The sequence below is a fragment of the Necator americanus genome, chromosome IV (assembly GCF_031761385.1).
Source record: "Necator americanus strain Aroian chromosome IV, whole genome shotgun sequence".
NCBI lineage: Eukaryota > Metazoa > Nematoda > Chromadorea > Rhabditida > Ancylostomatidae > Necator > Necator americanus.
In genome coordinates, this window is record NC_087374.1 from 16,170,305 (window position 1) to 16,190,708 (window position 20,404).

A 20,404-nucleotide genomic window follows, 5' to 3' on the forward strand; every position below is an offset into this window, starting at 1 on the left:
GAATCCGAGTTGCTCCGTTATTTTTCCCTAGGAAATCTTTTAACAATTTTTGCGTTGATTTTTAGTACAGTTAGGATGCGTACAGTATTCCTTGTACTCGCCATAGTAAGCACCTCATTGGCGTTGAAGTGTTTTGAAGGAACACTCCAAGGCCTCGAGAATAACACGAGAACAGAAGAGAAGGTCAGTTTCTTTTTTTTTGGATTAGCATCTTTAGAGAAACTAATATTGATTCGGTCCTAGGTTTTCCTTTTTAAAATAATCTCTGTTACTTTCTAATTTAGTCCTCCAGAATTCATCGGATCAGATTTTTTGCTGCTTCTCAGAGTGCAAAACTTTTGTATTTTCCACCCATGAAACAGTTACCCATTAATCGCCGTGGAATTTGTTCGGAAATATTAAAAAGAATTTATTTCAAACAGATTCCCCTAGCTTTCATTTCGCATTTAACGTCTCCTATCAGGAAATGTTAGAAGAAAGCGGTAAATTTTAGCACTGTGGTGGGATGTCCAACTACTGTATCCAGAAGATCGATAAGAAAAAAAATCAAATTCGACGAGAATGCAGTTCATTCACCGATGAGCATAATATGGAAGAGAAGTGTCCGGTGAGTGGAAATCTACATATGAATGTTTCTTCTTCTGGAAGGACCTTCATTCTGAAATAAATAAATGGGCCGCCTACCGGCACAGAAGTTGGTGCTGATTGTTTTCAACCAGGTGACGTCGACACATCCACCGCATGCTTTCTTTCCTCGACCTACACACTCACCTTTCCTACTAATTTGCCTCAGCTGAATGCTTATCGAGGCCGTATCGGGGCTGGCCTAAGGATTTCTGCGTCAACTGATTGTTTTTCCCCTCAATTTTAAGTCTAATATAATTGCAATTTTTATTTTTTTTAATTGAAAAGTTACAAATTAGGAACATGATTGTCACTAATTGACTGACTCAACATACCCTACTTCAGATGACTGGATGTCACTGGCAGTCGGCTTACGAGACCTTCTGCTGTTGTCAGTTCGATAGCTGCAACGAGTGGAAAGCGGAGTGAGGCGTTCAGACTTTGGCAAGAAACCGATTACGATCTTTGCTATTGAGAAGGAAATCCAGACAGAAATCTGCATTTTCAGCGGTACAGAATATAAGAAAGGTGAAACAGTCCCACTGAGCGCTTTATCAAAAAGCAAGTCAACGTTTGATGGACAGTTTGAGCCGCAGCCAAGGGCCACGAATCCTAGTTTCATGAATATGGCCACTACCACTGTGAGGACACCAAAAGCTCGCAACGACGAGATCAATTTGGACTGATGCGATATCGCAGTGATTGTAATTAGAAAATTTCACCAAAAATAAAGCATTAAATACACCGTGCTTGTAAAATGTGATAGTTGTCTTCTATAAAAAAAAAGAGATAGTTCGATTCCACGTTTATAGTTGGGTCAAAACGAACTGATGCCTCACGGAGATGCGCAAGCGGCTATAATCGAGGTGGGACCGTTCTCATCACTGCAATCCTACCACAACAAAAGAGGGTCCCACCTCGGTTGCAACCGCCAGTCCCCGCTTCGTTCGCAACCACTCATACAACGGTATCAGACTTTGGGAAGTTTTGACCTGCAGGACTGTAGTAGTGTGCACAAGGTGCCTGTTCTAATGAGACAGCGCAGAATGGAAAGCAACTCTGTGTAAGGTAGAGCGCCTGCATTACGACAGATCCGCCGACTGATCTCCAAACTGATGCACCATTTGCAAATATGCATTTCACTCGCAGAATTTTCACACACGTACCGTAATTGTGCGAGAATTCTTGTGAACGGATAGACTTCTACACGTGTCTGGGAATAGCGCCAAAATGTGCTCGGAAAAAACGAGATAAGGAGGGAATTGTTCGAATTTTGTTACTGTAACAATCGATTGTGTGGTTTATTTTGTGGGACCGTATTTTCTCATTCTTCACAGCGCCCCTTTTCCTGTAGCTCGGTGTGTCACCTCCTCTTTTTTCCGAAGGTAAAGATCCAATACTTCTTCTTTACTTTCGTTTTTCTACTGTTTTGACTTATTTCGTCTTTTATTTCTAAGATTCATAATTATTCATATATGTATACCTACTTATTGGTTAACGGTGCAGTTGCGTAATCGGCGCGCAGGAGGAAGCGGTTGGGCTGAGTGGGGGACCGCTAGCACCGCTGCAACGGTGCTCAACGCTGCACTCCGAGTGAAGCTAGCGATGCTCGATCGCAACCGCTTACTGCACTGCGTCGCTTCGAACGTAGCTGCTTAAAAGCAGCATACCACGAATCTGATGTGGTAGGGAATCCACGGCAAAAGCCAGAGATGGAGTTGTAGATTGCAGGATTAGCGTGGTCCGCTCATTTCTCCCTAATGGTCCTAAAAAAAAATGGCGTGGGAACCGCTTTAGTTTCTATGAGGAACGCCAGAACGCTCCTCTATGCATACGTTGTGGTCTTCTCAGCGACCTATTCATGGGTTTCACTTGAATAGGCAGTCGAGGAGAACTCATTGGCTCTCGACACCTGCGCAGGTGAATGCGGCGCGTGCACGAGAGTGGAGCGTTGCAAATGAAATCGTCAGGGAAAGCGGAGTCTTTCACGCCGTTTTTTTTTACTACAATTAAAGAGAGATGAGCGCAACCACCCCCGATACCGCAATCTATGACGCTGTATAGAGTTTGTCCATTGGAAACCCATACAACGTCAGATTCGTGGTATGATGCCTTTAAGCAACTGGATCGAGCCTCAGGTGTTCTGACGCAGGTATATCCAACCACGGTATTTAGGAATCAGCGACAACACAAACTGAAGTAAACATATACACAAATCAATATGCGTGAAAAAGGAATGCTTTCGAGGAGCCAGGGATCAGATAATAATGTTTTCCATAGAAGTAGAGTTGTTTTCCCTCATTTCTCCAGCTTCATTCAATTCTTGTACGTAAATTTAGATCAGGCTAGTAAATTGAGGGGATGAAATGAAAAAGTATCTCACTCGGAGATTGTTGACGAGGTTTTGTTTGCTTTCGCATTTCGTTCCAAACGTCAACAATAGATTACGAATGAATGAACACCAAACCAGAATCCAAGAGCAGTTTTTATGAAGGACGGTAATTTAAGCAGTTTAGTTTAGTGAACTTCAAATTACTGAGGAATGTTTTAATTTGAACTCTCAAACGATTTAGATGGGAATCACCTACGCCACTAGCTTATGGGTACTGCTGTCCGGGATTCGGTCATCGATAAGATCGACCTGGAACTGAAGATGGAATGGAACGATATCTTGAGTGACCATTCGTAATGGTTCGCGTTCGAATAACACATGGTATCGGATTTGTGTTTGCGTTTATGTGCCTTGTTGGTAAGTAAGTCAACAGTAATTTCATGGTGAGATCAGTTTTTCTTTGTATTCTTTTCTTCGAAATTAACAGGTGATAATTTAGCAAGAAGTTTGTACCCAGTGAGCGGCATAATTTGAAATATCGTTCAATTTCACTAATCGTTGGCGAATATTTAGGGTTGGCAATAATTTCGACTTCGATCACTCGCTCAAATACAGAAAACGAGGGCGAGGTAACTCGAGATATTACGTCCAGGACTGCTGCTACTACAGCAAATCCACCTGCACAGGAAGGTGGGTGCACATCCTTTAGAATGGTTTGGTTCCAGTTCCAGTCACTCTCTTTTTGTAATTTCCCTTCCCCAAGACTCACCTGTTACATGTAACCCATTAGTATTTTTTAGAGCCGTTAAAGACTTTTGTTGTGGTGTTTTGTTTGCTGTAAATACAATACAGATATGCAAGTACCTCATTTGGACGGAGAAGCATGGAACAATTTCTCTGGAATTTACGTCCGATCTACCTATAGGATCTCTGATAAAGAAATTCGATTTATTTATTTAGAAGAATCGCGAAATCGGTGAGGAGTTTTCTTGCTGTCAAAATTTTTGGAGAATTAATTGTGTTTTTCTTTTGACTATACTTACTTTTGTACGACATCTCAGCTATTATTGTACTTGCATTAGTTGAACGTCTCCTTCCAGACGAGGGATCAACGCATTGGTTAATGGGAAATGGAGCAAAGTGAACTCCAAATGCTTTAATGATACATCCTGTGAAGACTATTTGTACTGCACGATGGCCACAAGATTCGGATCAATCGATATCTCGTTCGTAAGGCATTCGATTAAAGAGATATCGCTGGCTGCCGAAGGAAGTGAAGAGTTCTTCAATTTCAATGTGAAGTGAGAAGTGTAGTATGACCGCTTTTCAGCTTGCTTGTTTTTTTCTAAGAAGTTGATTTGACAGGGATGTTTCTATGGGCGAGAATCATGTGTACGAACATACTGTTGGAGTTTGTGTGCAGCCGGTTTTCTATCTGGCTGACTGGTCCCTAGTGATTCAGGTGAGAGCGTTTGGATCAAAAGGTATTTTAGTTATATGAGGAAGAACTACTCAGAGTTCTTGGAAAAAAAAACCGGAGTCGGGTGCTCTGGAAAACTCTGTGGGCATTGTTTAACCTTTTCTATTTCACTTCAAGTCATCACCCCACGAATCTGAGGTACGGATTTCAGGTGGAGTATTCGTATACGGGGTAGTAGATTATGGAGAGGGGGTGATTCTGTCCATATCTCTATATCAGTGGAAACGGACAACCTCGAAACGCTGTTTCTTACGACGTCCTTAATTACAGCGCGCCACCTTTGCGCCGCCCCCAGCCTGCGGTTCGTCCGAATGGGTTTTCGACGAATCGCAAGCGGGGCGGGGTTGGGCGGAGCGCAATCGTTGCGCATTGCAACATAAACCATCATAAGAAACTGCATTCCAGGTATCGTCCGTTTCCACTAGGGAGAAACGGACCGAATCACTCTCTTCCGCACCATCTACGACCCCGTATAGGCATAATCCACCTGAAATCCGCACCACCCCACATTCGTGGGGTGATGCCTGTAAATAAGGTGTACGCCTTTAACAATTATGGGAATTCTTTATTTTAGTTCTTCGAGTCATGGCTTGCTCAAGGAGCAACCAAGTTCTACTTTTATGCTCATTCATACACCAGACAGGCAAGTATTTAGTTTTTTTTTTAAAGTATGAACTCTTCCACAGGTTTTTTTGCTTACACCCTTTAAAGTTAACTCGAGTGTAGTGCCGGTAAGAAGTCCGGTTATGAGTGTTCGATCGACGGTTGGAAGCCGTCCCAGTGCCGGGGTCGATAAGTAGATAGCAAGTTTGTCGGGGAGGGTAAAAACACTGCCTTGATTCATTGACTAGCCCCACAAGCCATTGTGTATCCCAAACACGCGTTCATACACTTCAAACGGTTCTGATTTGAGTACAAAGGAGTAGGCGCATTTCCAGCAAACTGATTATCTCTAGATACTTTATCCTCTTATCCAGAAAAAGGTGCGTTGCACCGGTTTTTGCTATGAAGCAACGTGTCTCAGGATGGAACGCGAGCACTTCCGTCGTTTTCAAAACAATGTTTCTGGTTTGCAGTCAAATGCGTCGGCGCATCCCAGGCGTATTGATCAACGCTATGCACCTTATATTTTTATACTCTCCTTCCCAATTTGTCATTTTCTTCATTTTCTAATGTATTGCTGGGGAACCTGCGGCCTGCCCGTGGTGGCCCTTCTTTAACTGACCGCAATGAGCCACTTTAGTGTACGCATTGTTAAGGTGTGAACTATTAACTAACTAATATGTAGCCCGCATTGTTCTATGGCAAAAGATTCCCATACATTGTATAAAATGTGTTGTCGTCTAGCACATCTTTAAAGCCCATAACCTAAAAGGTCAAATGCCTGGAGGAAGCATGGAATCTTTGGCAACGAGCATTCGTTTCGTCACTCTGAACGGCCGAGTGAGCACCAACAAGCCGCTCTTTCCAGTTTTCTGCGATATCTCTGTGTGCCTTTTGCTGCACTGCAGGAAACAAGCATGAGAGATCGGCCCGTCATTAGTATCGGAGACTGCACTATCTACTGCGGTTATGCTGATGAATAAAGTAGGTGGCTGCGCGATACCTGTGACTAGAAAAACCATTTGGAGGATTTTGGTTCAACCTCGACTAGATGCTAATGTGCAGGACTGCGGGATCACAGAGCACGTAAGCTCTCGATCGTAAGTGACTCTGCGTCTATGGAAACCGCAACAGGAGGACAATAAGCAGGGCACCTTCTATGATGAATTTAATGTGGTGATGTCTTAAATACCAATGAGCAGGCGATTATGGACGGAATCGACGCAAAAACGAAGACAGAGCTTGAACTACAATCTGATGTGCTAAGAAAGTGGAATCATTCAACCGTATGGCCGAGCTATGTGAGCAGACAGGCCTTATCATTGCTTCCGTTCTGTGTTCCATGTTTAAGAGGAATCATAAACGCCATCAGATCACGTGGCAGGTGTGAACCCTTTTAACCGCTAAGGACCAGCGCAAGCCGAAGGTGAGAACTCTCAAACTTAAGCTCTACTACGTCCTGACTATGAACATCCTTAAGTCAGATATCAGAAAATCTAGAGTTGTTTGGGACGTCGCATTCGACTTTGACTACCGTCCATCCCTTTCTAGCTTTAAGATACGGTTCCACAGGAGAAACCGAACAGTTCCTCTGCAACTGAAAATAGGCATAGCAGGTCTGAAAGACGAAGAATGCAGAGCAAAATTCTGCCAGCGTGTATCCATTCATGTTGAAATACGGGCCAATGGGAGGTCCTGCGATTCGGACTGCTTCACAAAGTGCATCGAGGACGACCAAGGGAAACGCTTCCGGTCCTAACGCAACGAAAGAAGGTTGTCTTTGCATTTGCGGAAGCAAAATCCACCTGTAATTCTACATGCGCCTCCCGCTACACTGGGGCTTTAAACCAGGAATGGCTTCTGAAAGAGAAGTTGTGTCGCCAGCTGCAAAAAAACCGCGAAAACGAATGGACGTTAAGAGCGAAGACGTTTGTAAAAACGTTGGAGGGCAAGTTCACAAAAACAGTACAGTGGCAAAAGGGAAGAATGTTCTCCAATACTCAACACCACCAATGGTGACTGTGACAGTGGCTGTCGGTGAAGCAACCATTCCAATTAGGAGGTACCACTTAAAAATCTTGCTGAACCGTCAAGCGCCATCAGTCCCTGAAGTCGAGCATGTTCAAAGACCGACATATGCGGTGAACAGGGAACCACCGGCGAAGTTCTGGTCTGTATCGAAAGATGGAAAATGGCGGATCTGGTGGGGACGACGGAATTAGCGTAGAAATGGCGAAATATCTTCCTCCGTCTGGGATTCATGAGATGACGGAAATCGAAAGAATACCAGTTTCGTGGAGACACGCTATCACGAGTCCCCTCCGCAAGAAGGTATCCGTCACTCACCCTAGGAATTATTGAGGAATCTCTTCGCTGCGTATTATAAACAAGGTTTTGGAGCGGATTCTACGATTGACCAAGCTGAAGGTGCTGAAGAGCAACGTCAGCTCCTAGAAACATGTTCAGCAAAGATGCGTTAAGGCACCTTCTTCATTTAACTCCTTAACGAAATGCCTATGGTAGATCCACATTACTAACGAAGTCAAGATGCGAGACCTCCTATCCACAATTCGCCCCAACGTGATGTACGGATCGGAGATTTACGCAACACCATCTACAGTGATGGAGAGGCTTGTTACCAAAGAAAGGAAGCTGTTTAAGCGGTTATTTGGCTACTTTTAGTCGATGGTGTGCCATAACGAAGAACTTTACTCGGAAGCAGGTATGGTGTACTGACACGTGAAAAAGAACATCGAAATTTTTACAGAACCTCCCAGGGAGTCACAGAAATCGTCTTCGTTTCTTTGGTTACATACTAAGAAGAAAAAAGTCGCCTTGTTGTGAGCAGTTTGTTAGTCTCAAGCTAGAGTAGGCCATCTGGCCGAAAGCGGAATTTTTGGAGTGAAGTGGTGAAAGAGGACTTAAAAACTCTCGGCGTGGAGAGCCAGTTCAGGCGAGACGTAAGGTTTCGGGATATGGATGTAGCGACGAAAGGATTGATTAATTACAAGCTTTCTTAGTAGATTGAGAAAGTTGGGTAGAGCTATGCTCAAGGACGTCACATCTCGGCGAAAATGATGATAGTCACGTCAGGTCATGATGTCAGCCCGCCGATTATGTCTAAGTCAAGTAAGTCATTGTACGGCAATGAATTAAACTCCTTCATTACTCTTTCATCACAAGGTCAGGGCTATCATAAGCAATATTGGAGGTCCTACCGACAGAATGTCCTGGTTTGTTTACACTTTCCTCACCCAGCTACTCAAGTACATTTTAGTCTATTTCTCAGCAAGCGTATTCACAGACCTCCTCGCCCAAGCATATGGAAGGATTCAATGACACAATCGCCTTGGTAAAAATTGTGACATTGAATCCTCCGATGTTGCTCTGCAAGCAAAATTTGTATGTAATATGTAAAATTTGTAATTTTACGTATGGGTTCACGGTGCAGCAATTAATGGCATACGAAGTGAATGTCTAAGATGTTCTATATTTCGCTGGTCAGGGCAACAAAATAGGCAAATTTGGGGGTCAGCCATGTGGCAAAGACTGGCTCCATCATTAGCCGTTCCTTTCATGTCTAAGGTGGAAAACCGTGTGCTGGAACGAAAACTTCTTTCGTACTGTCAATGAATAGATGATTGTTAAAGTTGCTATAATTACTTTATATGTCTAACGCAAACCGAAATGTACACTTGCTTCAATCTCTTAAATAAACATTATCAGTTCACAAAATTTACGAGGGAAAATCTTGGGGACAATTGGCTGTCGTTTCTCAATGTAGAAGTACATTCATAGAAAGGAAATTGGAAAACAAAGAGGTATCGAGAACTCAGTATTACGAACATTCTCATTCATTACCATTCGGCTCATACCTGGAAGACCAAAAAATCAGTCATTGCTTTCATAAACATGGCTAAGCTTATTATTAGCATATTGGCATAGTATATTGCTTAGTCTAGTGGGTACCGAAGAAAGGTTCCCCATTCTAAACGGAATCATGTGTGAGAGCGCCGGTCCCACAGAGAAGAACACAGGGCAAAGATTCCTTCCGTCTTTCTTTCATTTCAGATAATCTGAGCAAAGGGATGCGAGCAAGTTTGCGTTAGGCAGATCCGCAAGATTCAATCAGAGTGGTGGAACATACCACCTGCGAACTTGCAGAAGAAACTAGTTCGCAATCGTGCCTATGACAGGTTTTGTGAGACGCCAAATTGCATCGTTTCTCCGAATGGAATGCAGGGTGATTGCGTGACATCGGGAGACATCATCTCTCTAACTAAATGTCAGTTAATGGAGCGTAGTATATTGACGAAACAGGGAGAGCACTATGTAACCGAGTCAGTGAGCACTTAGCTGGGCTATAAGGTCTAAGCTATCAATTCCTTCAGGTACTCATCGCAGAGGGTATCGAAGACTCTGGCTAAACCCAATATACAAAAGGCTACGTGGTTTTGGGACGAGGACGTTTAGGCGGCAATTCGTGAAAAGAAATCCAAGTATAAGCTCTGGTGACACAGGGACACGTAAGCCTGAAGATCGGGAGGCTTACCTATCGGCGAGGAGGGAGGCTAAGAAGGCAGTCGCAGCGAAGTCGCACCACCACAAGGCTTTGTACGACATGCTTGATACCAGAGAAGAAGAGTGGGCAGTGTACCGTTTAGTCAGAGCGCGTCATCACTCAACGTTGGATAGGGAGCACACCAAGATCGTAAAGGGAGTTGATGGCGCCGTTCTGCGTCGCTCTGGTCAGATCCTGGAGAGGTGGCAAGAGTACTACAATCACTTGTGTAACGAAGAGTTCTGTCATCTTCCCATCCCAACTGTTCCCAGCGTCGAGGGCCCTGTTCTACCAATTACTGCCGTCGAAGTCAGTGCCGCCCTCACAAAAATGAAGTCGAACAAGGCAACCGGTCTTGACGACATACTTGTTGATGTCTGGAAGCTGCTAGGAGATCGAGCGTCCGTGTGGGTCGCAACTCTATTTAACAAGATCGTAGCAGAAGGACGGACTCCAGACTTGGCAAACTTCCGTGACCGTGCCTATCTGGAAAGGAAAAGGAGACATTGCTGACTGCACTTCGTACAGGCCTATACGACTGTTGTGCCATACGATGAAGGTTTTTGAGCGTTTCCTGGATGCTCGTTTGAGGGAAATTGTCAGCGTTTTACTCAACCAGTGCAGCTCTGTGAAGGACTGCAGGACAATAGATGCTATACATGCTGTCCGTATCCTCCTGGAGAAACATCGAGAGAAGAACCGCAGTGTGCATCTAGCTTTTCTCGATCTCGAGAAAGCCTTCGACCGTGTCCCACATGAGCGGTTATGGATGTCTATGAGGCTGCATAGAGTACCAGAAGAATATGTAACCAGCGTTGTACGATGTGCTGCTTGAACAAGCAGGCCATTCCCTTTACAGGTAGGGGTTCACAAGGGTTCATCTCTCTCACCCCTGCTGTTCATACTGTGCATGGACACGATAACGAAGGGAATCCAGAAGCAGCATCCGTGGACTCTACTCTTTTCCGACGATGTCATACTCGCGTCGGAGTATCGAGATGATCTTCAGAAACAAGTACAGTCTTGGAAGGATCGGCTGCAGCAACGTGGATTGCACCTCAATGTATCAAAAACCGAGTACATGGAGTGCGGACCAAGGATAGAGGATGGCAATGGAAAGTGGCAACAGGCGTACTGTACGACAAGAAAGTTCCTGTTCGACTCAAATCGAAGATCTACAGGACGGTTGAGCGTCCTGTTGCCCTATATGGATGCGAGTGTTGGCCGGCGACAAAAGCCTTGAAAAGAGTTTTGCACGCTACGGAGATGCGAATGTTGATGTGGACGATAACGCTAAAAGACAAAGTATCCAGCGATACTGCACGCTCCATCTTTGGCGTCGTCCCGAAAACTGAGAATATGATGGAGGCGCGACTGAAATGTCTTGGGGCGAGAGGAAAATTCTGTTGCCAAAACCGCTCTGAAGCTCGACGTTTCAGGCGTGAGGCCGCGCGGGAGGCCAAAGATTCGCTGGTTAGACCGTGTGAAGCTGGATATGATAGTGGATGTGTACGGCTGATGCAGTGGATAGAACCAAATGGAAGACAAGAAGCAGAAAGGCAGACCCTGCAGCAACGCGGGACAAACGCTAGGAAGAAGAAGACTCTGGTGTCTTGACAACAACGCTTTCAAAGTGAAAAACAGTTTATGGCTACCACGGTTAGTATCATTCTGGTCTGTTTCTCTGACACTATCGGCGAATAATTGCTGATTGCTGAGTGATGTCTTGTGTGATGACAGGGCGATTGATAGATGGATTACACTTGTCTTGATTTTTCAAGCTTTGAATAAGGCGACGACCCCGGAACGTTACCTAGAATAAAGATGGATATCAAACTCAGTTTTGCCCAAGAGAAATAGTGCATCATGCAAATATACAGTGTCAAGATTGAAAGAAGGTTGAACTTGGGACTGTTGGTTGCTGTTTACTCTATTTATCTCAATTTAAGGTTGGAGAGGTGCTGGATTTCTACAAGCGTAAACTAGACAAGGATTTGGAAATAATTCTCTGGTCAGATCTACCGGTGCGCGAACGCGATCGCTTCGACTATAAGAAGGATCCGAATAGTCGCGTCTTCCGCCATGCTGCAATCACGTTCATGCACGAGTGTATGCTGCGGGCAAGGTGTGGCTAGTTGTAATTTCTCATGTTATTAGTAATAGTGAAACAATAGTTGCAGATCGCATGTAAAATTCATTGCCAACTTTGATCTAGACGATTTTCCGGTCGCGGAAAATCTCAACATTCCGGAAGTGCTGGATCGTATCGATAAAGAGAATAAAAATATCGCTGAGATAGTTGTGGACTGGAAGCTGACAAGACAGAGAGTGAGATTCTAAGAAATACTTTTTTATGAAAAATTTTCAATTTTGTTCTAAGGCAAGACGAACCTCATCCATGATTCTGCGAAGATTTTCAAAAGTGTTGCAACCTTTTTTCTTTCAGATAAATTGGGAGTCTCTTCGAACACCATCAGATATTCGTTTCATGCTTCCTGCGTCTAGACTCATTGCCGACGACAGTATACGATACGATTATCGTATTTCGAAGAAGATGTTCGCACGCCCTGAACGTGTATGTTTCATTTTAGACAATGTGTGATGAGGAAAAGGTTATTCTAAGTGAAAAGCCATAAATTATTAATGAGAGTTTTTTAATGCTAACGTCTTTTCTTTTTGGTGAGATTAACATGGGCATGAGAAAGGAAGAGTCCCATCTCTGCGAAAAGTCTCACTTTATACCAGGATAAAAGTACTATGCATACCCAACACCGTGTGATGTCTATCTCACGGTGTTGGGTATGCATAGTACTTTTATCCTGGTATAGAGACAATTTTCATTTATGCTCAGTCTTGCTGAATATATTGATTTGCCAATACGCGGTGTAGTATTCAATTTGAGCAGGCGAAAGCATTCGATCATCGTCATTTTTCGAAATTTGGATTGGAATATTTGGGAGGCTGAACCTTTATTCCTTTTTTTTGTAATGTTCAAACTCATGCATCCTGACCAAAGCTCGCTTATAAGTAGCCAAACCCAGATAAGCTATTTTGATGTGCAATGTTTTACTGCTTATCAGTGTGTCTATTTGAGGTGGCCGTTTTTGACATGCATAATATTTACCGTAACGAGCTCATACCAGGAAAAACGAAACAGTACGGGTACATCTACTATTCCAGTCCAAAGTTATTTCTTCTACACATGAGGTTTGATTTTTTAAAGCTGTGATGTGTTGCGGAGCTATCACAAAATTGGAGAAGTTTTCTAGGCGATTCCAACGTAATCTCATCAATGACGACATTCGTTACAATACCACAATAAGTACTAGATTTCTAGTGGCTCTAAATAGAAGCATGATGATGAGTTTCAAAAAGAGATTACAGTTTGATGAATTTGCAGGTATGTAGTTGAAGAAACATGTAAACATCCTTGATGATTCCCACACTTTAGCCTTCCAAATGGCACCTTGGGCCACGGAAGCCATTGAATTACTGCGGAATCTGGAGCAGTGTAGGAAAGAAGCGTTTGGAATGATGTTGACGGATGAGAACCGGATGTGTCAGCAGAGTTCTGGAGGGTAAAGCGTTCTTTGATGTGAAGGAGAAAGAATGGAATTTCTTCAGCAAGGAATTTTTCTTCATTTCCGAACAGATGGTGTCTTTAAACATGGAGCAATCAAGAGTATTGCAGAGAATGAAGTCTGGTGATAAATAAGACGAGGAGTAAAATAACAAAGACAGTATGACGAATTTAACTGGTATGCTGCTTCGATCCGTTTAGGTGCGAACCTATGTTAACGACAAGGTCAACGTTTATCCGAGCTCCTATCTCATGGGTGGATCTGGCTCACACGGCTCACTTCAATAACTACACTGTACCACAGAAACACTAAAAATCATAATAAAGAGTGTTCAATAGCTTCACATATTCCGCAGTGATGAGAACGCAAATCGCTTCTTGAGGCTTAGGGAGGTAATTGTCTAGTTTTTTTCCTCAAAAGAACAAATACGAACATTCTCTACAGCATTCTCACAATCAGTCATTCTACAGCAACTTCACGCATTATGACTCAGGATTTAGCAAGATCTAGGCGTGAAGAGTGGAGTATGGCAATTTCGCGTCACGAATCCGCCATAATTATATATTCTGTCGATGAAGACCACGTATGAGATAATCATATGCAGCTCAATGCGAGATGCCGGCTGAGTTTATCATTTATCCAGGATAGTCTCCTCCAATGTCTTCCACTTTTCGATGTTAAATTCTTGTTAAGGGCCAGCATGCATTACGATTGGAAATTACACAGGATTTTGCACACCTACTAATCTTTTTTATCTCAACAACAACAGAGTCATATGGTGTCTTAAATGTAGCGAGAAATAATAAAAAAATAAGTGAAATACCTAGTAGTGATTTACGGCCACTTATTTTTACCACAAGTAGGTCACTGAAAACAAACCTCAAATTCCCATGCATTCTCCAGATAATGCCTCCTCAACAAATATTATCATTACTTAGTTGAGTATCGTAATCCGCTGCATGGTTCTTTTTTGCAAGGGATATAGACGACAGTTATTTGATGGTGTCTTATTTACTTAGATACTTAGATGGTCCGTCTTAACTGGACGTGCGGGCCCAGCATCTCTTCCACTCGTTTCGTTCCCTCGCCATTGTCATCCAAGATGTTCTCAAGCTTCGTGAGTGACGTTGACGAGGTCCTTGAGCCGTATCCAGCTGAGCTTTCAGCACGTCCATCCGTGTAGCGAACACGTCACCCCATCTCGTTGGCGATCTCCCTCGGGGGCGTTTAGCGTCCCTTGGGATCCACTCTAGCGTTCTTTTAGTCCATCTATCGTCGATTCTTCTCATGATGTGACCGGCCCATCTATGTTTTGCTTTTGACACATATTCCGCTGGGTCGCGAAGACGGGACATTCCTTTTAAGTCGGAGCTACGAAGACCGGCTAGGTGTTGTGTGCGCCGGTTAAACTTCAGGAGACATCTCTCAAGGGCTCTGTGGGTAGTAATTAGCTTTCTAGACGTGGCCGTGGTGTCTGCCCACGTCTCCGCTGCGTAACAGAGCGCTGGAAGAACTGTCGAGTCGAACAGATGGGCACGAAGATCTTGGTCTGTCAGTTGGTCCGTAGCTTCCCTGACGTTCTTCATGAACTGTGTCTTCTTTTTGTTTATTCGTAGTCCAATTCTCTTCCCTGCTTCGTTCAATTCGTTGAGCATAGTTTCTGCTTCATTGGTACTGCTCGAAAAGAGAACGATGTCGTTCGCGAAACGAAGGTTCGAAAGAAATCTTCCCATCAACACGTATGCCCCTTTCTTCCTAGGATAGTGATTTCATTATCCATTGCAATGCAGCCGTAAACAGCTTCGGCGATATAGTCTCGCCTTGTCGTACCCCCTTTCCAATGGGTATGGTGAGAGGGCGGTGGAAAAGCTGTATCCTAGTCGTGCATCAATCGTAGCAATTGGCTAATGTCCCCACATACGACGCGTCCACACCTTGATCGACCAGCGCTGACAGTACTGCATTCGTTTCTACGCTGTCAAAGGCTTTCTCATAGTCGACGAAGGTTAGCACAAAGGGCAGGCGGTATTCCCGGCAAACCTCCATGATATTCGACACGGTCTGGATGTGGTCCAAGCAGATGAACCCCTGACGGAATCCAGTTTGTTCTTGAGGGCTTCATCTAGCGTCCTAGATATGCGCGTGAGGATGATCTTGGTGAATACTTTGTATAACACGTTCAACAACAATATCGGACGGTAGTTCCTTTCTTGTGGATAGGAACCGTTCGCGATGTCTTTCACTGGTTTGGGATCCTTTCTTTTTGAAGGTAGTATGTCATGTGCGCTTCTAAGATTACATCAAGTGGGTGGCCGCCAGCCCGAAGAAAGTCTGCTGATATAAAATCAGGTCCGGGGGCTGTGCCAGGTTTCATGCTCTTGGTAGCGACTCGTAATTCCGAAGGGAGAATCCGTGGTGGAGCTTCACCAGTGGGGATGATCGGGCTTGATGCGGAAGTTGATGAACGGAAAAGGTTCGAGTAGAACCTCTCCGTAATGATTTCCATCTCACGACGAGAAGACGTGCGAGTCCCGTCTTCGCTCAGAAAGGTTGCTAGCGGAATATCATATTCGCGGAGATCCCTGCGGCACTTCTTTAGACTCGTTCTTCTTTGTGCTGCTTCAAGAATCTTCCGCTTGTATTTCGAAATATCCTCCAGCAACGCTTTTCTGCAGCTAGTGTTTGCTACTAACCGCTCAATGTGCAATGCATTTGGATCAAGCCTCAAAGTCCTTCTTCTTTCAACAACTCCTTGGTGGTCTTCAAAATTCGATCCAAGTCGTGCGCGGCTTCGAGGCACGTTCAGCACAGGCTCGTAATCCTCTGAGCAGCATCTCGTAGTCCACGTTTGGGTCCTCCTCCATGTGCCAGTCACCTTGGGACAAGGAGTCCTCGAGTACGCAATCGTCGTAGACGACTTCTTTTCTCCTTCGTTGCCGATAGCAGATGTTCTTTTCCGTTGTGTGGCTAAGTCGTATTTTCGCACGAAGGAGACGGTGATCAGAACCACAACAAAAGGATGGTACTACTGAGACGTCAAGTAGACACCACCTCCGGTTGGTGAGTAGTATGTGGTCGATCTCCGCACGAGTCGCGCAATTGGGCGATTCCCATGTCCACCGACGATGATCTTTTTTCATGAAAAGAGAGTTCCCATGAAAGAGGCGAGCGGCGGACAACAGCCCGGCGAGACGATTGCCATTTTCATTCTGGCCCCCTAGTCTAAATCTTCCAATCCTGTATTCCTCTTCTGTGGCCTTTCCTAGTTTTGCGTTGAAGTCTCCGACAACGAATTTGTAGAAGGACTTCTCGTGGCGGACTACTCCAGCTCCTCGTAAAACGCGTCCAATTCGGAATCATCAGCTGCTGATGTTAGTGAGTAGCAGTTGATGATACTGATGGGTTTTTGGCGCAGAGGGCGGAGGCGAAGAATGGCCAGACGAGGTGACAGGATCTCGTGAGAATCGACGAGATGAACGACAGATGGGTGCACAATAAAACCAACACCGCCTACATTTCGCGACGGAACCTTCCCTCCACGAATGACGAGTGTACCGTCATTCATCGACGTACGACAGTACGTCGTCCCTTCTGCACTTGGTCTCCTGCAGAGCAATTTGATACGCTCTGCAGCTCCGAGAAGGGCAGGTCAGCGTCTGTGGAAACTGTTCTCGCGTTGTAAGTACACAGTCTGAGACAGTCTCCATGGCGAGTCTTGCGTATGTCGCTTTTGTCTAGAATCAGTGACGTCCTGAGCAACATGAGATTTGATCGCCTCTCACCGGTCGCCATACCGTCCGACGTCTGAGACGGCAGGGCCCAGTGTGCAGGATACTGAGGCAGTGAATATGCTGGAGCAAAAAGATTTTTCCTCAAACTAAGCAGCCATGCCACGGCGAGCTTAGCTTTCACCACAGGTCGTCGCCCAACCTATATGGATCAGGGAACCACCTTGCGACATTTTGCCAAGACGGTGGTGAATCTTAGCCGTGGTTTACCCTTAGCTAGGCTTCCGATTCCGAGAAGTCGGAATGTTGGATGTGTCGAACTCCTTCTCAGCTTGGGAGACCCTGCCGGAGGACGAATCTCTGCTGTGCATCGCAGTTCGACGCCCAGTGTCACCTCCACGCCACTATGAGGCGGTGAACCGTTGTGGAGGTTTGATGGTGCCATTTATAGATAATCACGTGAAGTATAATTCAGCAGCCTGAACGTCCGGCTAAAGCCGGACTTCAGACTTTCTGTGGCGTTTGGTTCGCTCGCCTTGACTGATCAACGGAAATTAATATTAGAACCGTTATCTATGAAATTGGACTTCTGTATCTCCAACAATCTTTCTTTCCTTTTTATATTATAACTAAAGGCGAAAGATTTCATTGTCTTCGTTCTAAACGCGTCAGTTCTACATTTGGAGAACATTCGAGCTTCAGCTCGGAACACTCCATCGATACCAATACAATGTAGACACAATTTGAAAGTATTATTCGAAATTTGGGTTATCCTCCTTTTTCTCTCCAAGAGTTATCAATGAATGATGTTTAAGCACAAAATGACGTGAAAGACTTCATCCAACTGATAAAGATAAAGTTCTACGTCAGATCACATAAACATCTTGCTACTATTTAAGCAGTCGTTTGCATGCGTTTTCTGAGAACGGCTTGCTACTAACTTGAGGCGAACGAAGAAGGAAATAGACGCGCGAAGGAGTCGTAAAGGTGAAAAGTAAAGCGCTCAGTGGACACGGCTATGAAACATCAAATTTACCTTTTGCGACATGCACATGAAGTTATTGCGCACCATTTTGATTCCGCCGGACCCGTCGCACCCTCTTCTATAGGCATCCGACGGCGGTGGAGCTGTCGCACTCCATATTATAGCTATGTGGCGCCGGCGCACCACTCCGACGCCGGTGGACCCGTCGCAACCCTTTCTATAGGTATCTGGTGCCGGCGCACCAATCCGAAGCCGGTGGATCTGTCGCACCCCCTTCTGTAGCTATATGGCGCCGGCGCACCAATCCGACGCCGGTGGACCCGGTGGACGTCGCATCCAATTTTATAGCTTTCTGGCGTCGAGGCAACAACTTGACGCCGGTGGACCCGTCGCAGCCCCCTTTTTGAATTTCGTGACTGACACACACAAACACACACATGACAGTTATTATATATCATGATTTTTATTTTAAATAATGGACTATGGATGATACATCGTTTGGATGTTTTAATCCATTTGAACTTCCTACACGATTGCATCATGCTGTAACGGCTTCGTACTTGAAATTCCGAAATTGCCTATGTTGTGACCGTTCATTGAAGAGATAACGCCAAGGGTGTCAGTTCATGACTGATGACACATGATCACGCTCAATTCCGCGTAATAATTCAGAAAAGAGTGTGAAACAGTCCTGTGTGGTCCAACGTCAGCAACTATTGACGCCCCTCATGTCGTTCAGCATCGACATTCTAAGTACTTTTACTCAAAAAAGGATCTACCTTCCCGGCACAATCCCAAAATGTTGCCATCGTTCTACTACCTGCAATGAATTGCACCGAGACACGGATGCAGGGAACACAAACACACTTCTCTAGATTTCTAAAGGGAACAGAGCGTTACGACCGTCATGTTCGAAAATTACATCTCCACTCTATCTGTTCGCTTCGAGACCCAAACAGTGCCTACTCTGTGATTCGTTAATTTAGATTGATTGAATCGCAAGAAAGGACAGTAAATGAGAGATTGTTTATTGAAGTTTTAGGTGCGGCATTAGATAAAGAGAACGCTGGAAACTCTGAGTGTCGGAATAACATGGCTCTATCAGTTGATTACTTAAAGGCATCACTCCACGAATCTGAGGTAGTACGGATTTCATTTGGTGTTTCAGGTGGAGTATTCGTATACGGCATAGTAGATTATGGGGAGGCACTATTTTCTACAAGGAGTTCGACTGAAGCCTTGTGCGGCGCCGCATCTTCCGGGTCGTTTTTTACAGCAACTAGGAGGAAATGGACGGAATCACCCTCCTCTCCGTAATCTACTATTCCTTATAAGAATACTCCACCTTAAATCTGCACCAGCTCAGATTCGTGGGATGATGCCTTTGAAGGCAGAACAAATTGGGCGTGTATGTGAAAGCGTAACAGCGCACTACGCTGGCAATTATAGGTGGGCGTGGACCTATGTAGCCAGCTTCTTCCGAAGTAGTTGTCTTTTATCTTTGTTCTCATTCATGGATCTAATTAGGCGTTCAATTAGAGTAGCAGTTGGTCTGTCTTAGCTACTGTGGGACTAGCCACTACTTGGTGAATGTGACTCCAAATGTAGCCTTTCTGAGTAAAAATAGAACATCACGCCCAATCCGTATACTTTTCTTTGATATACTTCGAAAAAAGGCAAAGTAAAAATTCACGTTCAAGAAATAGCAGGAGTGCAAATGAAGAGAAATAGATTTTGGAGTTAGATATGAAGCTCAAAACAACAAATATCGATCCCAAATAATTCTAGTTAAAATTATGCTTAAATTGTTGTTTCTTGCAATATCAACACTTCTAAGTACACCGTTTCAATGTAAGAATAAGGACTCTGAAATGTGTACATAAGGTTTTTAGGAGCGCATCCATACATTATTTTGACACCCAGACAATCTAAAGTGAATTTATCAGACTAGAAATAACTGTCATTCTCTGTGCTGTTTTGCTCCTGTCCTCTGATTCTCATAGTTCACATTATTCAGTTGAGCTGAATAAAAATTATGCACGACAGCATGTTGATGTCATTAGATCAGAGAAGAGGACAAAATCATCGCTGTGATCCACAGCTTTTTTCTAACCGTGGTCCTTCCCTAATTACTTGTCGGCGTATCATGTTGAAAAGTGTTGCTTTTTACAAGTACCTAGTGAATCGGCAGATTTTTCTGTTGATCCTCTAAATCTGCCCACTGTAGTATGATTACCCACGTTAGCGATGTTCACAAGTTTACAAAAGTCACAAACTCTCGTCGCTTACAGCAAGAAATCCTTCGAAAATCCACTGCTTTATTGGAATAGAAAGAGTCCATTACAACTACTCTTTACCAAGGGACTACAGTTAGCGGGTGCATCAGTTCCTTCAAGAATAACAGGTATCAGAGAAGCACTCAAAGAGCTCTCTATGTACTTGACACTTGTTTGAAAGAGTTCTTCTTTGGTCTAAATTAATGTTCAACTGCTTCATGTTCGTTATAAAAT

General features: G+C 44.3%; 7 protein-coding genes across 11 annotated transcripts; 3 read left to right on the plus strand and 4 right to left on the minus strand.

Moving 5' to 3' along the window:
- Positions 1 to 75: 75 nt before the first annotated feature.
- On the plus strand, positions 76 to 1,310 carry RB195_001481 (uncharacterized protein; the record flags this gene model as incomplete). The annotated part of the gene is made up of 4 exons (XM_064198273.1): positions 76 to 183; positions 494 to 607; positions 970 to 1,049; positions 1,133 to 1,310. The coding sequence occupies 4 exons, from the start codon at positions 76 to 78 to the stop codon at positions 1,308 to 1,310; spliced, it is 480 nt and encodes a 159-aa protein (XP_064054154.1).
- Positions 1,311 to 3,312: 2,002 nt separating this feature from the next.
- On the plus strand, positions 3,313 to 13,493 carry RB195_001482 (uncharacterized protein; the record flags this gene model as incomplete). Of its 3 annotated transcripts, XM_064198274.1 has the most annotated exons (12): positions 3,313 to 3,373; positions 3,530 to 3,646; positions 3,809 to 3,932; positions 4,057 to 4,257; positions 4,322 to 4,418; positions 5,011 to 5,079; positions 11,550 to 11,725; positions 11,781 to 11,928; positions 12,047 to 12,175; positions 12,695 to 12,807; positions 12,870 to 13,000; positions 13,052 to 13,182. In XM_064198274.1, 12 exons carry the CDS (start codon positions 3,313 to 3,315, stop codon positions 13,180 to 13,182), a joined length of 1,497 nt encoding a protein of 498 aa, XP_064054155.1. The 3 variants fall into 3 exon arrangements, with proteins under 3 accessions (XP_064054155.1, XP_064054156.1, XP_064054158.1); XM_064198276.1 differs by lacking the exons at positions 3,313 to 3,373; positions 3,530 to 3,646; positions 3,809 to 3,932; ... (1 more) ...; positions 4,322 to 4,418; positions 5,011 to 5,079 and adding exons at positions 8,114 to 8,168; positions 9,431 to 10,078; positions 10,610 to 11,208; positions 13,382 to 13,493 and having other exon boundaries at positions 13,052 to 13,178; XM_064198275.1 differs by lacking the exons at positions 11,550 to 11,725; positions 11,781 to 11,928; positions 12,047 to 12,175; ... (1 more) ...; positions 12,870 to 13,000; positions 13,052 to 13,182 and having other exon boundaries at positions 5,011 to 5,091.
- RB195_001483 (uncharacterized protein) lies at positions 6,893 to 7,261 on the plus strand (the record flags this gene model as incomplete). Its single annotated transcript, XM_064198277.1, has 1 exon — positions 6,893 to 7,261. One exon carries the CDS (start codon positions 6,893 to 6,895, stop codon positions 7,259 to 7,261), a length of 369 nt encoding a protein of 122 aa, XP_064054157.1.
- A 725-nt stretch (positions 13,494 to 14,218) lies between the features above and the next one.
- On the minus strand, positions 14,219 to 14,914 carry RB195_001484 (uncharacterized protein; the record flags this gene model as incomplete). Of its 2 annotated transcripts, none has more annotated exons than XM_064198279.1 (1): positions 14,219 to 14,914. In XM_064198279.1, the coding sequence occupies one exon, from the start codon at positions 14,912 to 14,914 to the stop codon at positions 14,219 to 14,221; it is 696 nt and encodes a 231-aa protein (XP_064054159.1). The 2 variants fall into 2 exon arrangements, with proteins under 2 accessions (XP_064054159.1, XP_064054160.1); XM_064198278.1 differs by having other exon boundaries at positions 14,219 to 14,836.
- Positions 14,915 to 15,420: 506 nt separating this feature from the next.
- RB195_001485 (uncharacterized protein) lies at positions 15,421 to 16,321 on the minus strand (the record flags this gene model as incomplete). 2 transcript variants are annotated; one of them, XM_064198281.1, is made up of 2 exons in its annotated part: positions 15,421 to 16,004; positions 16,057 to 16,321. In XM_064198281.1, the coding sequence occupies 2 exons, from the start codon at positions 16,319 to 16,321 to the stop codon at positions 15,421 to 15,423; spliced, it is 849 nt and encodes a 282-aa protein (XP_064054161.1). The 2 variants fall into 2 exon arrangements, with proteins under 2 accessions (XP_064054161.1, XP_064054162.1); XM_064198280.1 differs by having other exon boundaries at positions 15,944 to 16,321.
- A 179-nt stretch (positions 16,322 to 16,500) lies between these two features.
- On the minus strand, positions 16,501 to 16,746 carry RB195_001486 (uncharacterized protein; the record flags this gene model as incomplete). The annotated part of the gene is made up of 1 exon (XM_064198282.1): positions 16,501 to 16,746. The coding sequence occupies one exon, from the start codon at positions 16,744 to 16,746 to the stop codon at positions 16,501 to 16,503; it is 246 nt and encodes an 81-aa protein (XP_064054164.1).
- Positions 16,501 to 17,354, minus strand: RB195_001487 (uncharacterized protein; the record flags this gene model as incomplete). Its single annotated transcript, XM_064198283.1, has 3 exons — positions 16,501 to 16,786; positions 16,930 to 17,032; positions 17,180 to 17,354. 3 exons carry the CDS (start codon positions 17,352 to 17,354, stop codon positions 16,501 to 16,503), a joined length of 564 nt encoding a protein of 187 aa, XP_064054163.1.
- Positions 17,355 to 20,404: the final 3,050 nt, after the last annotated feature.